The sequence below is a fragment of the Bombina bombina genome, chromosome 6 (assembly GCF_027579735.1).
Source record: "Bombina bombina isolate aBomBom1 chromosome 6, aBomBom1.pri, whole genome shotgun sequence".
NCBI lineage: Eukaryota > Metazoa > Chordata > Amphibia > Anura > Bombinatoridae > Bombina > Bombina bombina.
Genome location: NC_069504.1, coordinates 864,903,488 through 864,916,262, shown reverse-complemented (window position 1 = coordinate 864,916,262; position 12,775 = coordinate 864,903,488). Strand labels below are relative to the sequence as shown.

The 12,775-nt window shown below is 41.1% G+C and overlaps 1 protein-coding gene across 4 annotated transcripts in view; it reads left to right on the top strand.

Moving 5' to 3' along the window:
- MINK1 (misshapen like kinase 1) overlaps positions 1-12,775 on the top strand; it is a 675,211-nt gene that overhangs the window by 336,486 nt on the left and 325,950 nt on the right. For all 4 annotated transcript variants that reach the window (XM_053718325.1, XM_053718327.1, XM_053718326.1 and 1 more), the window contains exon 11: positions 4,761-4,830. In XM_053718325.1, coding sequence (XP_053574300.1) covers positions 4,761-4,830 — 70 coding nt within the window. The remainder of the gene's footprint in view (positions 1-4,760; positions 4,831-12,775) is intronic.

The following is a 12,775-nucleotide window of genomic DNA, read 5'->3' as shown; positions in this document are numbered from 1 at the left end:
CTTATGTGTGGGTGTTTCTTAGGCTCTTGGCTAGTAACATAACAGTCTATGGAAGTGAAACGGCCTTTACGGTTTAGCACGCTTTTTCTTTCCATTTTCGCATACCTGACCGTGTGGCGACAGAACATTTATGGTCCGCTGTTGTCTGGGTTCTAGGAGGTGGTGAGTGTCCCAGCCATTGTGGGTGTCAGGTGCCATTTACTTTTTTTATGTGGTCCGTTTTTTGTATTCAATGTCCCAGTTATGGAGGACTCTGATAATGTGGAGACGAACGTCTCTGACTCTATTTCTCATGGGGAATACAAATAGGCCCGGATAATACATGCCCTTAAGTTATGTTCAAAATGCCGTTTTAGAGTGCTCAATTCCTCGGAATCGGGGGAATCAAGGGGCCGCTGAGCCATCCGTCTCTGGGGGCCCCGTTCCCCAAGTGGCGAGTTCCCACCACCAACTCTTACTACACATGCAGGTAACCCAGATTTTGCTTATCCTTCTCTGGCACGTTTTCGCATGCCCATTATTATGGCGCTGGCTCATTTGCAGCTACCAGAAGTGTGCTTACGATATTGTACGTGTTCCGTTGACCGGGGCTCTTCAGGCATGGGACGGCCTGCTCAGCTATCGGGGGGAACGACTGTCCCTGAGGCTTCAGGGGGTCAACCTTCGGGGTCGGGGTCTTCTGCTCCGGCGAGGGTAGGCTGTGACTTTCGTTATAAGCTGGCGTGGCTTTGTGTCCTTTTGAGGCACATTCTGGGGTTGTTGGATGATCCCATCCTTAACAGATATGGGAATTCTCAGTCTTCTACTTCGAATGGCTTGCAGAATTAGCTATATAAGGATGAAGTAATCTTCTTATAGCCTTGTTTATTGAGTATCCCTTCCAGTCCTGAGCTTGAAGAACATGATCCCGGTCCTACGTGTGTTTCTGTTCTTCTTGGGCGATAACCTAATAGTTGCCTTAGCTTTTATTTTAATCCGGTTAGGATGATTTTTTATTTTGAGCTCATGTTTATGTATATCCTTCAGGATTTTTTTTCTAGAATCGATACTCACAATTTCTGATCGCACAGTTTACTTCTACGGAAGTTTGTTTTAAAAAAAAAAAAGTTTGCTTTATTCTCCATCTCTGGGGATGACAGTTTGCAGCCTTGACAGTATTGACCCTGAGTTTCAGGCTGGTCCTGATTGGGTTCGGACCCTTCTGTCTTGCGGCCTATTTCAGACATGTGGCGCCTGTTCTGCCTGGCTGGTCCAGTTGAGGCGCTGAGTGTTTCACATTATTATTTGTGTTATTCCTTGTTTTTCTTTTACAAGTTCAGCTAAGCATCCTGTGAGGGCCGGAGGGTCCCCTATAGCTGGTTGACTGGGATTCGGTGACGTTGACACACTTTTTAGACCTACATCATTTTGCGACACAGTAATTCAGTTGTACTAGCAAACAGGAGGTTAAACTAACTTGTTTTAAGAGACACGGACACATACATAAATTATATAATAACAAAATATATTTACAAGTAACAGTATGTATGTGCAAGAATTAAAAAAAAGTTTAATAACACCAATAGCTTCTTACTATTTTAATGGAATGTATGAGGTTGATGGGATGAACACAGTTTCTGAATAGTTGGTGGAATATTAGATAAAGACACTTGCATAAGCCACCAATAGTAATAGTTTCAGTTCCCGCCTAGCTGTGCCAATTGGTTAAGATGATCTGTGACCCACTAGGTATCAATCGTGATATGCGGAAAGTCGTAACCCCCCCAAAAAATTTAAATTAAAAAAAAATTTGTGCTGAAGCAGGGACACACCTACAAACTGCCGCCGAGACACTGTGTCACGACACACAGTTTGGAAAGCACTGGCCTAAGGAATGGCTAGTTAAGCCTGCTAGCAGCTTGGCTCTGGGCGCTCTCGGATGCGCTACTTATGGCTTGCCTTGTCCTCTGAACAAAGTATATTCCCCTTCGTGAGGAGTTCTTTCTGTGTTCTTCGGTACATCTGGATATCTTTCATTCGGCTTTTGTTATCAGACTTGGCTCATGCCTTGTGAGTATGTGCACTGTTCTGTTATGTGCCCTTCCCTTTGGGGGGGTTGTTTGGTACTTCTTATGAAGGGGGGGTTCCTCTCTCTGGAGGGTTGTTGTCCTGTCCTGTGTACAGGAAGTTGGAACAGGTATATTTATCATGTAAGGGTGAGCAGTTTGCTTTCTCGGAGCTTGTTCCTTCTGTGGAGATTGGAATCTTCGTGTTGATATTGTCAGTTATAATGGGTTCTCATAGGAATCTTCTGCATTTGCGATGTTTATCTCCTATGTTGTTATCTTTGGAAGTACCTATTTGAAGGAGCTCTTGGGTTAGTCCCGAGTTCTGTTGGGGTGACCAAGTTCACCCCATTCCGTCCTTCCCTAGGGGTTGGTGTTTGGGGTCCTTTCTGTTATCCTGTTTTTCAGACCTGCCTGTCGCTTGGGCTGGTCCGGTGTGGAGCAGGATCTGAGATATGTGTTTGTCCCCTGGGCTTTTAAGGTTCGGTGAACCTTCTTGAGGTTTTGTGCTTTCTCCATGTTAAAGTTATTTGAGAAGGACTGATGGCTTTTGGATAGCCTGTGATGTGCCCACTGTTTAGTGGTTGTTCAGCAGTCTGGCAATTTAAGATTTAATATCTAGCTGCTCTTACTTGCCGGCAAGTCATCCTGGTATGACTGTAGCGAGTGGGTTGACTCAGGTGTTCACTTATCTGGGCTTGCTGCACATGTTCGATCTGTGAATATTTCAATATTCTGAGTTATCTTCTCGGTTTCTGTTCCTGGTCTTAACCTTGTGGTTTTTGCGCATTCCAGGGTCTGACCTGCTGTTTTGGTCTAGTGGTTAGCTTAGCGGCTTCACTACCTGAAGGTTGAAAGTTTGCATACCTTCTGTGGGTGCTGTTTTCTCGTTGCCTGCTTGTTTCTCAAGACCGTTTTGGGTCTCTGTGAGCTTGGCTTGGTTCTCGGGGTTCTTTTTTTCATTAGGGACCGGTTGCACTATATTTGGCGTCCCTTCGGGGTTCCTTGATTTTTTTCTTTCACGTTTTCTCCTTTTTTGAGGGAGTTTTTGGTGCTTGATCCCCTTCTCTAGTAAGGGTGGATTGTAGGGGACCGATTGCTGGGTGGCGGTGTCTCCTTGAGGCGGGTTAGCTCAGTCGAGTCTTTTCTGCGATCTCTAGCAAGGTTTTATGGACTATCCTTGGGGCCTTTTCCTTTTTTTCAAAGCTTTATCGGCTTCGGACGAAACTGGGTTTTTTTGGTAGGTTTTGTAGGTCTGGTGCCCTCAGAATCGTCCGCCTTTTGTACCCTCCAGTTTTGCATTCAGTGACCTCTGTAGCTTGGGTATTGTTTTCTCAAAAGTAATGAATGCAGCTGTGGACTCTTTCCATTTATGAAGAAAAACATAAATTATGCTTACCTGATCATTTTCTTTTCTTCAGATGGAAAGAGTCCACAGCTCCCCGCCCGTGTTCTTCTATGTGGCGTCTGTTATTTTTATTCTTCTGGCACCTTTCCCCCTGATATGTCTGCTACTGTTCCTTGTTCCTCGGCAGAATGACTGGACGATGAGGGAAGTGGGCGAGGTATTTAAGCCTTTGGATTGGGTGTCTTTGCCTCCTCCTGGTGGCCAGGTTCTGAATTCCCAAAAGTAATGAATCCCGCTGTGGACTCTTTCCATCTGAAGAAAAGAAAATGATCAGGTAAGCATAATTTATGTTTTTAAATTTACTTAATGACTGTAATCTGTAGGACCTTATTCCCAGTACTTTAAAAGTCTTTGCTATCACAACCATTACAGGAATGAAATGGAAGCAAGAGGGTCTAGTAATGTATTTTACTTGCTCATCAACTCATATCTGTTCCTCAAAAAAATAAAATAATAATTTATCATACCATCTTAGGATCTAGCTATGGTGCTTGCTGTCTTTTCTATAGAAGCACATTTTGAATCTTTACATAAATTGTTTTTATTGTTTTTGACGCTCAAATCTATAATCCAAATCATATGCTGCGAGGGGGTGTATACTGTGTCTGTGAAGACTTGTTTCATACAACCAAGTTCTGACTCTGAGAAGGTGTTGTTGGTCCATGGGCACAGTCTCTCACATCATATGTGTGTATGCTGCTGAAAACAGTAATAACATTTACTAAAAGCATTATTGCTAATAGAAGTATATTGTGAAAAATATTTTTTTTTATTAATAAATGTTCTATACCTTTTAAGTTAAAAGAACGGAATAATTGAGAAAATCAAATTGTATATGGACACCATAAAGGACTACCTTTCAATTTGAACAGTATAATAAATAGTCAAGGCAGATCAACTAAAGGGAGATTCAGTTCCTGATGGGCTCAGTGCATATTCTACAAGGCAGCATTAGCCTCTAGGGTAGATATAGGAGTAGATATGAACAGATGCATCACCTTCTGAATTCAATCAGACTTAAACACTAAGTACATTCCTCTCTAATTAGAAGATGGATGCCTGGCAATCAGAATTAACAAAGTCTGGAGGGAAGATATTACATGTTGTTAAGTCACAAGAAATATAAAAAAAATATTTTGTAGTATGTTTCTCTTGTAATTTCTTCTCAAGTAGTAAAAGTGACCAATTCTGTCCATTCCCACTTAGAAAGTTGTCTCACTGGTGAGCATGATCTGTGGAATTGAACTGAGGTATATAAATCTCTGTATTTTATTTATTTATTTATTATTTATTTATTTGTCATTTAGAGGATACTGAATATGATTATAGTGGTAGTGAAGATGAGGAAGAGAACCACGGAGAAGAAGGAGAACCCAGGTATGCAGTTGCAAGGGTCCTGGATACTTTGGTTATCCCAAGACTGATATTTTTTATGTACTTGCATATAAGGAAAAAATTTAAATTGGCATCTGAAAGACAAATGACAGACATTCACTCATCTCTTATTTATATTATTTGTTTAATGAAAAAAATCTGAGGAAGTTGAAGCTCTGGACATTAGGTATTGATAATCAAAGCTCAAAAATATGTATCTATTACAATTATGCTACCAACACCCCTATAAAAACATTGTACTTAAAGGGCCATGATGCCAAAATGTTGAAACACTTGAAAGTGATGCAGCATAGCTGTAAAAAGCTGACTAGAAAATATCACCTGAACATCTCTATGTAAAAAGAAAGATATTTTACTTCAAAAGTTCCTCAGTAGCCACATCCCATTGTAAAGGACTTCTAAGCAGCAAATCAGTATGTCTGTCCTGGGACAGCTAAGGGGAGGGAGCTTACGTGCACACTCATCTTATTTCCCTATTCAGTTTAAGGAAGTTTACTATGAAATCTCATGAGAGTTAAGTCAAATCTCATGAGATCACAGTAAAAGAGTTCATGACCTCAGCACTGTTGATGCTGATTGGCTGCTGTTCATTTCTTCATTATTTTTTTTTACCTGCAGCTGGGCAGCAGCTGAGTATAACTTTTTACAAAGAACTTACTCTACTGAGCTGAGGAAGTTGTGAGGTAAAATATCTTCCTTTTTTACATAGAGATGCTCAGGTGATATTTTCCTGGCAGCTTTTTTCAGTTATACTGCATCAGTTTCAAGTGATTTAGCATATGAGTATTTTAAATCATCTTTATATTATTCAGTGTATTGTCTATTGAAACATATGATGATCTCTGTACAAGCCCTACTGTAACAACATTGATTTCTGAAATAACACCATAACTTACTTATAGGCCAGCATCCTCTGAATGTCCTGCTCCATCAGCCGTAACCCTTTAGGCCCTGCAAGGCAGCCAACACTCTTCAACAGTGGTGGTGGAATCTTATGATTTCAAGTTTTCTAATTTTTCTTTTCTAATTTAAGAGATATCAAATGAATATGTAATTATCTTATAAAAACGTTCATTAAACATATATGTAGATCAATATATACTATATACAGTGATTGGTAGGTTTATAGAAAGAGACAGTTGCATAATTTTAAGACCCAGTGAAGAATCTGTATATAGAAACATAGAATAATCCTATTAGTTAGGGACCAGAATAAAAAAAATATGAAAGAGCTACAACCCACTGGCTCACAAGATTTGTCAATCTCTGCATCTCTGAAGTATTAAAAGTGTGGCATATGTTCAATTTCTCACAAGAAGGCTAAAGGTTATGCTGCATACTTAAGTTCTATCTAATTATTTTACCCTGTCAGTTAAATATTTTTTTTAAATTGATTTTTGCCTAAAACTTAAAGGACCACTCAATGCAGTAGAATTACATAATTAACAAGTACATAATAAAAAAAAGACAATGCAATAGCACTTACTATGAATTTTAAATAGGCAGCAGATTTATTTATTTTCTGACAAATTTCTTTTTTTCTCCCATTTTCCGACCCCCTGTATCATGTGACAGACATCAGCCAATCGCAGACTAGTATACGTATACCCTGTGAGCTTGTGCACATTCTCAGTAGGATCTTGTTCCCCAGAAAGTATGAATATAAAAAGACTGGGCAAATTTTGATAATGGAAATAAATTGGAAAGTGTCTTAAAACTGCATGCGCTGTCTGGATCATAAAAGTTTATTGTGACTTGTGTCCCTTTAATAACAGTCATTTGTTTTATTGCTAATATGTATAAAGAGTGTTTTATATTTTATCATACATAATTTTAATTTATATATAATTTGTGCATTTTGTAATCTCAAACATGCACTGTTTGGGTACTTTCTCTGTAAGAGCTGTAATGGGGGTGTCTTTGCTATTTTCTTGATGGACTGTGATGTAATGTTGGCACACATGCTATCTGTATATATATATATATCATGAATTGTGATTTATTTTTATTTTTTTTAACACATTGCATGAGTATGGAGCTGTTGTCAGCCTGTGTCTTATTTTTACTTTGTTTTTTATGATGGTAGAGCCAAAGGTATTGCCTGGGTCAGCAGCAAATACAATATGTTGGTATCACATACGAATTATACATTGATGGAATGGATATTTCTGAGAGTCCTTAGAGTCACTTGATTGCAGTCACTTGTACTTAACATTAAACATACCTTACCTAGCAAAACAAAAGCTCTTTTTGATAAGTCCTAACTTTAGATTAAATGGATCCACAAGTTTATATGGGTGCAAAAAGGGTTTGTGGGAGATTTTTGAGTTCTTACAATTAGCCAATTAAATTTTTTTAAAACAAATTAACGTTTGATGCAGTTATTTCTTTTGCATGATGTACCGAGTCCACGGATTCATCCTAACTTGTGGGATATTGTCCTTCCTGACAGGAAGTATCAAAGAGAGCACCACAGGAGAGCTGTCTTTATAGCTCCCCCCTTAACTCCACCCCCCAGTCATTCTCTTTGCTGGCTCTAAGCAGGAAGACTAAAGAGAAGAGGTGTTAAACTGTTAGTTTTATCTTCAATCAAGTGTTTGTTATTTTTAAATGGTACCGGTGTTGTACTATTTACTCTCAGGCAGGACATAGATGAAGATTTCTGCCTGGAGGATGATGATCTTAGCATTTGTAACTAAGGTCCACTGCTGTTCCCACAGAAGCTGAGGAGTACAGGAAAACTTCAGTGTGAGGAACGGTTTCTTGCTATACAGCAATGAAGTATGTTCAGTCATATTTTCTGCAGAGACTGTGTTAACTCAGAAAGGCTGACAGTGTCCCCATTAGGGGAAGGGGAAGCAGTAATTCTAGTGTTATCAGAGTTTTTACTAGCTTGCATAAAGGGTTAATTTTTTTGTGGGCAGTTTATGTGAATTTGGGACAAACGTTTTTGTGTCTGGGAGTAACATTTTCTGTTTTATGGGACATTTGCTTGAGGGTTCTTTGGGGTTGTTTATAACCCACATGGCTTTCAGGCAGGCTTTGTTAGTTTTGTGTTGGCCCCAGCAACATTGAGTGAGGTGGGCGGGGCCTACATTTACAAGCAGCAAGCAACTTCTCCTGAGGTCCTGAGAGTCTTCTGAGGGACTAATTGAAGCTTTAAACCCCATATTATCGCTTCCTAAGGGCAGGTAGGGCCACAGCAGAGCTGTGGCAAGGTGCTTTAGGGTTTTTTAACAGTTTTTGACATATTTCAATCCGTTTTTTTCATTTGGGGGTTTATTGCTTATTAACTTGTGGATTGAAGAGTTTCTGAACTATCTGCATTACAATGTGACTCTCCTTATCTTGTGTTCCATGCTGATAAGGTGGTTTTGTGTACCAAGCCTGGGTTCCTACCTAAGGTTGTTACTAACAGGAATATCAATCAAGAAATTGTTGTTCCTTCTCTGTGTCCTAATCCTTCTTGTAAGAAGGAACGTCTGTTGCACAACTTGGACATGGTTCGTGCTTTGAAATTTTATTTGCAGGCAACCAAAGATTTTCATCAAACATCTTTTTTTGTTGTCTATTCGGGAAAGCGTAGGGGTCGAAAGGCTACGGCGACTTCTCTTTCCTTTTGGCTGAAAAGCATCATCCATTTGGCTTATGAGACTGCTGGACAGCAGCCTCCTGAAAGGATTACAGCTCATTCTACTAGAGCGGTAGCTTCCACATGGGCTTTTAAAAATGATGCTTCTGTTGAACAGATTTGTAAGGCTGCGACTTGGTCGTCCCTTCATACCTTTTCAAATACTTTTGCTTCTTCGGAAGCTATTTTTGGGAGAAAGGTTTTGCAAGCAGTGGTGCCTTCCGTTTAAAAGGTTCCTGTCTTGTCCCTCCCTTCATCCGTGTCCTAAAGCTTTGGTATTGGTATCCCACAAGTTAGGATGAATCCGTGGACTCGGTACATCATGCAAAAGAAAACAAAATTTATGCTTACCTGATAAATTTCTTTCTTTTGCGATGTACCGAGTCCACGGCCCACCCTGTCTATTCAAGACAGATATTTTATTTATTTTTTTATGTAAACTTCAGTCACCTCTGCACCTTATAGTTTCTCCTTTTCTTCCTTGGCCTTCGGTCGAATGACTGGGGGGTGGAGTTAAGGGGGGAGCTATATAGACAGCTCTGCTGTGTTGCTCTCTTTGCTACTTCCTGTCAGGAAGGACAATATCCCACAAGTTAGGATGAATCCGTGGACTCGGTACATCGCAAAAGAAAGAAATTTATCAGGTAAGCATAAATTTTGTTTTTTCAGTAGCCAAACTTAGTCATCATGTTGGCATCAAGTGCATTGTTTTATAGTTATCAGTCTTTTACAGAAATATATATATCAGGGATGTCCTTGAGTAGTCTGCAATGTTCATTTTAAGTTCTAAGAATTAGAAAATCCTTAATTTTCAGTGCTAAATGGGGCAAAGTAAATAAAAGTACTGTACATTGCAAAGTTCTTTTACTATACATAACTAAATCTGTTCAAATTTCAAGGTATTTACTTTCTTTGCTTCCATCTAAAGGGGAGGAGAGTCCACAGCTTCATTCATTACTGTTGGGAATTAAGAACCTGGCCACCAGGAGGAGGCAAAGACACCCCAGCCAAAGACTTAAATACCTCCCCCACTTCCCTCATCCCCCGGTCATTCTTTGCCTTTCATCACAGGAGGAGGGCAGAGAGGTGCTAGAGTTTTGGAGTAGTCTCTTATGGAGGGTAGTACTCTTCACATTGGGACTGGAGTTTTAAGTAGTCCTGTCAGCCTCTCAGTGAAAGCCTGGGCGAAAGTTAGAGTCCGGAGATGCAGGGAGAGTCTTTCTGCGAAACCATCCTGACTCATTAACAGCTCCACAAGCAATTGGCGTTGACAAGTTTTGCTGCCTGCTTTCTACACTCAAGTCTGTCAGGAGTGAGGCTACTAACCTGTCACACTTGAAGGGCCGTGTTCCTGATCCATAGCGTAGATTCTGGTAAGATCGTTTCATTTTTTATTAATAATGACAACATAGAAGACAGGGTCACAGTGTGACACTTTTTTATCTTTAAAGAATCAAGGGTAATATTCCTGGTAAGGGGAATTTTGAACGGGGGTTTGTACATGATATTGTTTATTGTGTCATTGCTGCATTATGTGCGAGATGAGGTTCTGGCAATGTGTGGATATTTCAGGATACTTGTGGGATCTTTACGTGGCCCTTTTTGGCAAGTTTTTTCCCTAGTGCAGCGGCGGTCCTGTCCGGCACTCCATGTGACCGGGTGTGCCTATCTCTTACTTGGTTGATCTGTGGCGCAGGAGACGTAACGGTTTCTGTAGTCCGGTCCTAGGAGGTGGTGAGTGCCCCGGCAATTGGAGGTATAAAGGTGCCTTTTTCTTCTTAAATGGAAAGAGTCCACAGCTGCATTCATTACTTTTGGGAAATAAGAACCTGGCCACCAGGAGGAGGCAAAGACAACCCAGCCAAATGCTTAAAATACTCCTCCCATTCCCCTCATCCCCCAGTCATTCTTTGCCTTTCGTCCCAGGAGGTTGGCAGATACGTGTCAGATTTTTTTGTTTTTTGTCTCTTATGGAGGGTAGTACTCTTCGGCATGGGACAGGAGTTTTAAGTAGTCCTGTCAGTCTCTCAGTGAGGGCTTGGATGAAAGTTAGAGTCCGGAGATGCAGGAAGAGTCCTTCTGCGAAACCATCCCAACTCAGATTAACAGCTCCTCAAGCAATCAGCGTTGTCTAACTTCGCTCCGCTGCCTGCTTCCTTCTCTCGAGTCCATGGCGGAGGCGATGCCACTATATCAGCATTATCTGTCTTGTTGCATAGGAGACTCTCTGAGCTCCCTGACATCCAATCTTTTGTTCAAGCTCTGTCTAGAATCAGGCCTGTCTTTAGACAGTCGGCTCTGCCTTGTAGCTTAAACGTAGTCCTTAAGGTTTTGCAGAGGGTTCCATTTGAACCCATGCATTCCATAGACCTTAAGTTTCTGTCCTGGAAGGTTCTCTTCCTTTTGGCTATTGCATCGGAGAGTATCTGAACTAGCTGCCTTGCAAAGTGATCCTCCTTATCTGGTCATGCGGATAAGGCTGTACTTCACACTGGGTTGGGGTTTCTCCCCAAGGTGGTGTCTAACCTTAACATCAATCAGGAAATAGTTGTTCCTTCTTTGTGTTCTAATCCTTCTTCTTCAAAGGAGAGGTTACTTCATAACCTGGATGTGGTTTGTGCCTTGGAGTTTTATCTTCAGGCTACAAAGGATTTCAGGCAGTCTACATCTCTCTTTGTGGTGTATTCTGGTAAGCGCAAAGGGCATCTGCTGCTTCATTGTCTTTTTGGTTGAAGACTTTGATTCGCCTGGCTTATGAGACAGGACATAAGCCTCCTCAGAGGATCACGGCTCATTCAACTAGAGCTGTGGCTTCGTCTTGGGCCTTCAAGAATGAGTCCTCTATGGAGCTGATTTGTAAGGCGTCCACCTGGTCCTCCTTACACACTTTTTTTACAAAGTTTTACAAATTTGAAGTTTTGCTTCTGCGGAGGCTGTTTTTGGGAGAAAGGTTTTGCAGCCTGTGGTTCCCTCAGATTAGGGTCCGCCTTTTACCCTCCCGGTTTTATTCAGTGTCCTCTAGAGCTTGGGTATAAGTTCCCAACAGTAATGAATGAAGCAGTGGACTCTCCTCCCCTTTAGATGGAAAACAAATTATGCTTACCTGATCATTTAATTTCCATGGAGGGGAGGAGAGTCCACAGCTCCCGCCCGTATCTCCGATGGGCGAACCTAAATTTAATAGTCTTCTGGCACCATTTTTATAGCCTGATATTTCTCCTACTGTTCCTGGTTCCCTCAGCAGAATGACTGGGGGATGAGGCAAGTGGGGGAGGTTTTAAGTCTTTTGCTGGGGTGTCTTTGCCTCCTCCTGGTGGCCAGTTTCTTCATTCCCAACAGTAATGAATGAAGCCGTGGACTCTCCTCCCCTCGATGGAAATGAAATTATCAGGTAAGCATAATTTGTTTTTTTAAGATTTAATCACTTGCTAGCTTCATCAGATTTTATCAGGTAAGCATAATTTATGTTTGTTTGCTTGTTACAAGCCTGGGATGTTGCTATGTAGTTCCTAAGCCTCCTTCTGTATGACAAGGTGTAATTCCTTTTTTCTAGTAACAATTCCTATACTTTAAGTTACATCACAGGATGCTTACTCACTATATTTTATCTTGTTTCGGAGCAGTGGAGTGGGATTTATTTGGGATAAATACCGTGTCTGTTTTTCCCACCGGCTGTGTATATGGGGCTTGCAGTGCTTAATTAGTACTATGCACATGTCCTTAGATGCTAAGTCTCAGTTGCTTGATGTACAGACACATGTGACTAGATATCGTACATTGTGGATGTTAGCGTTTTTCTACTGTGATTCCGTATATAGCACTTTAAACAATTTATTGGAGTTTCTAAGTTCCCCAGTGCTCCGGAACTAGCAGTTTCTGCCGGCACACTGAGTAGGTGGCGTTTTTTTTTTATTCCATTTTTGCATGTGACAATATCAGCCATTCATATCCCTGGAGTGGAGAACTGGAATGTGAATTACTTGAGCTGCCAGACTCTTCACCCAGGGGAATGGTCCCTCAGCCAGGACATTTTCGATTTTCTGTTGTCTCACTGGAATGTTCCAGAGATGGAGCTCATGGCATCTTGGCTGAATCACAAGCTTCTGAGGTACAGCTCGAGACCATGGGAGCCTCAGATGTAATTGATAAACGTTTGGCAGTTTGCTCTGTTTCCTTCTACCCAGGGTGATAGGTCAGCTCAAACTGGAAAGGGTTTCAGTGATTCTCATTGCTCCAGCGTAGCCACGCAGGATATGATACGCCAATCTAGTTCAGATGTCCAGTGCGCCTCCATGG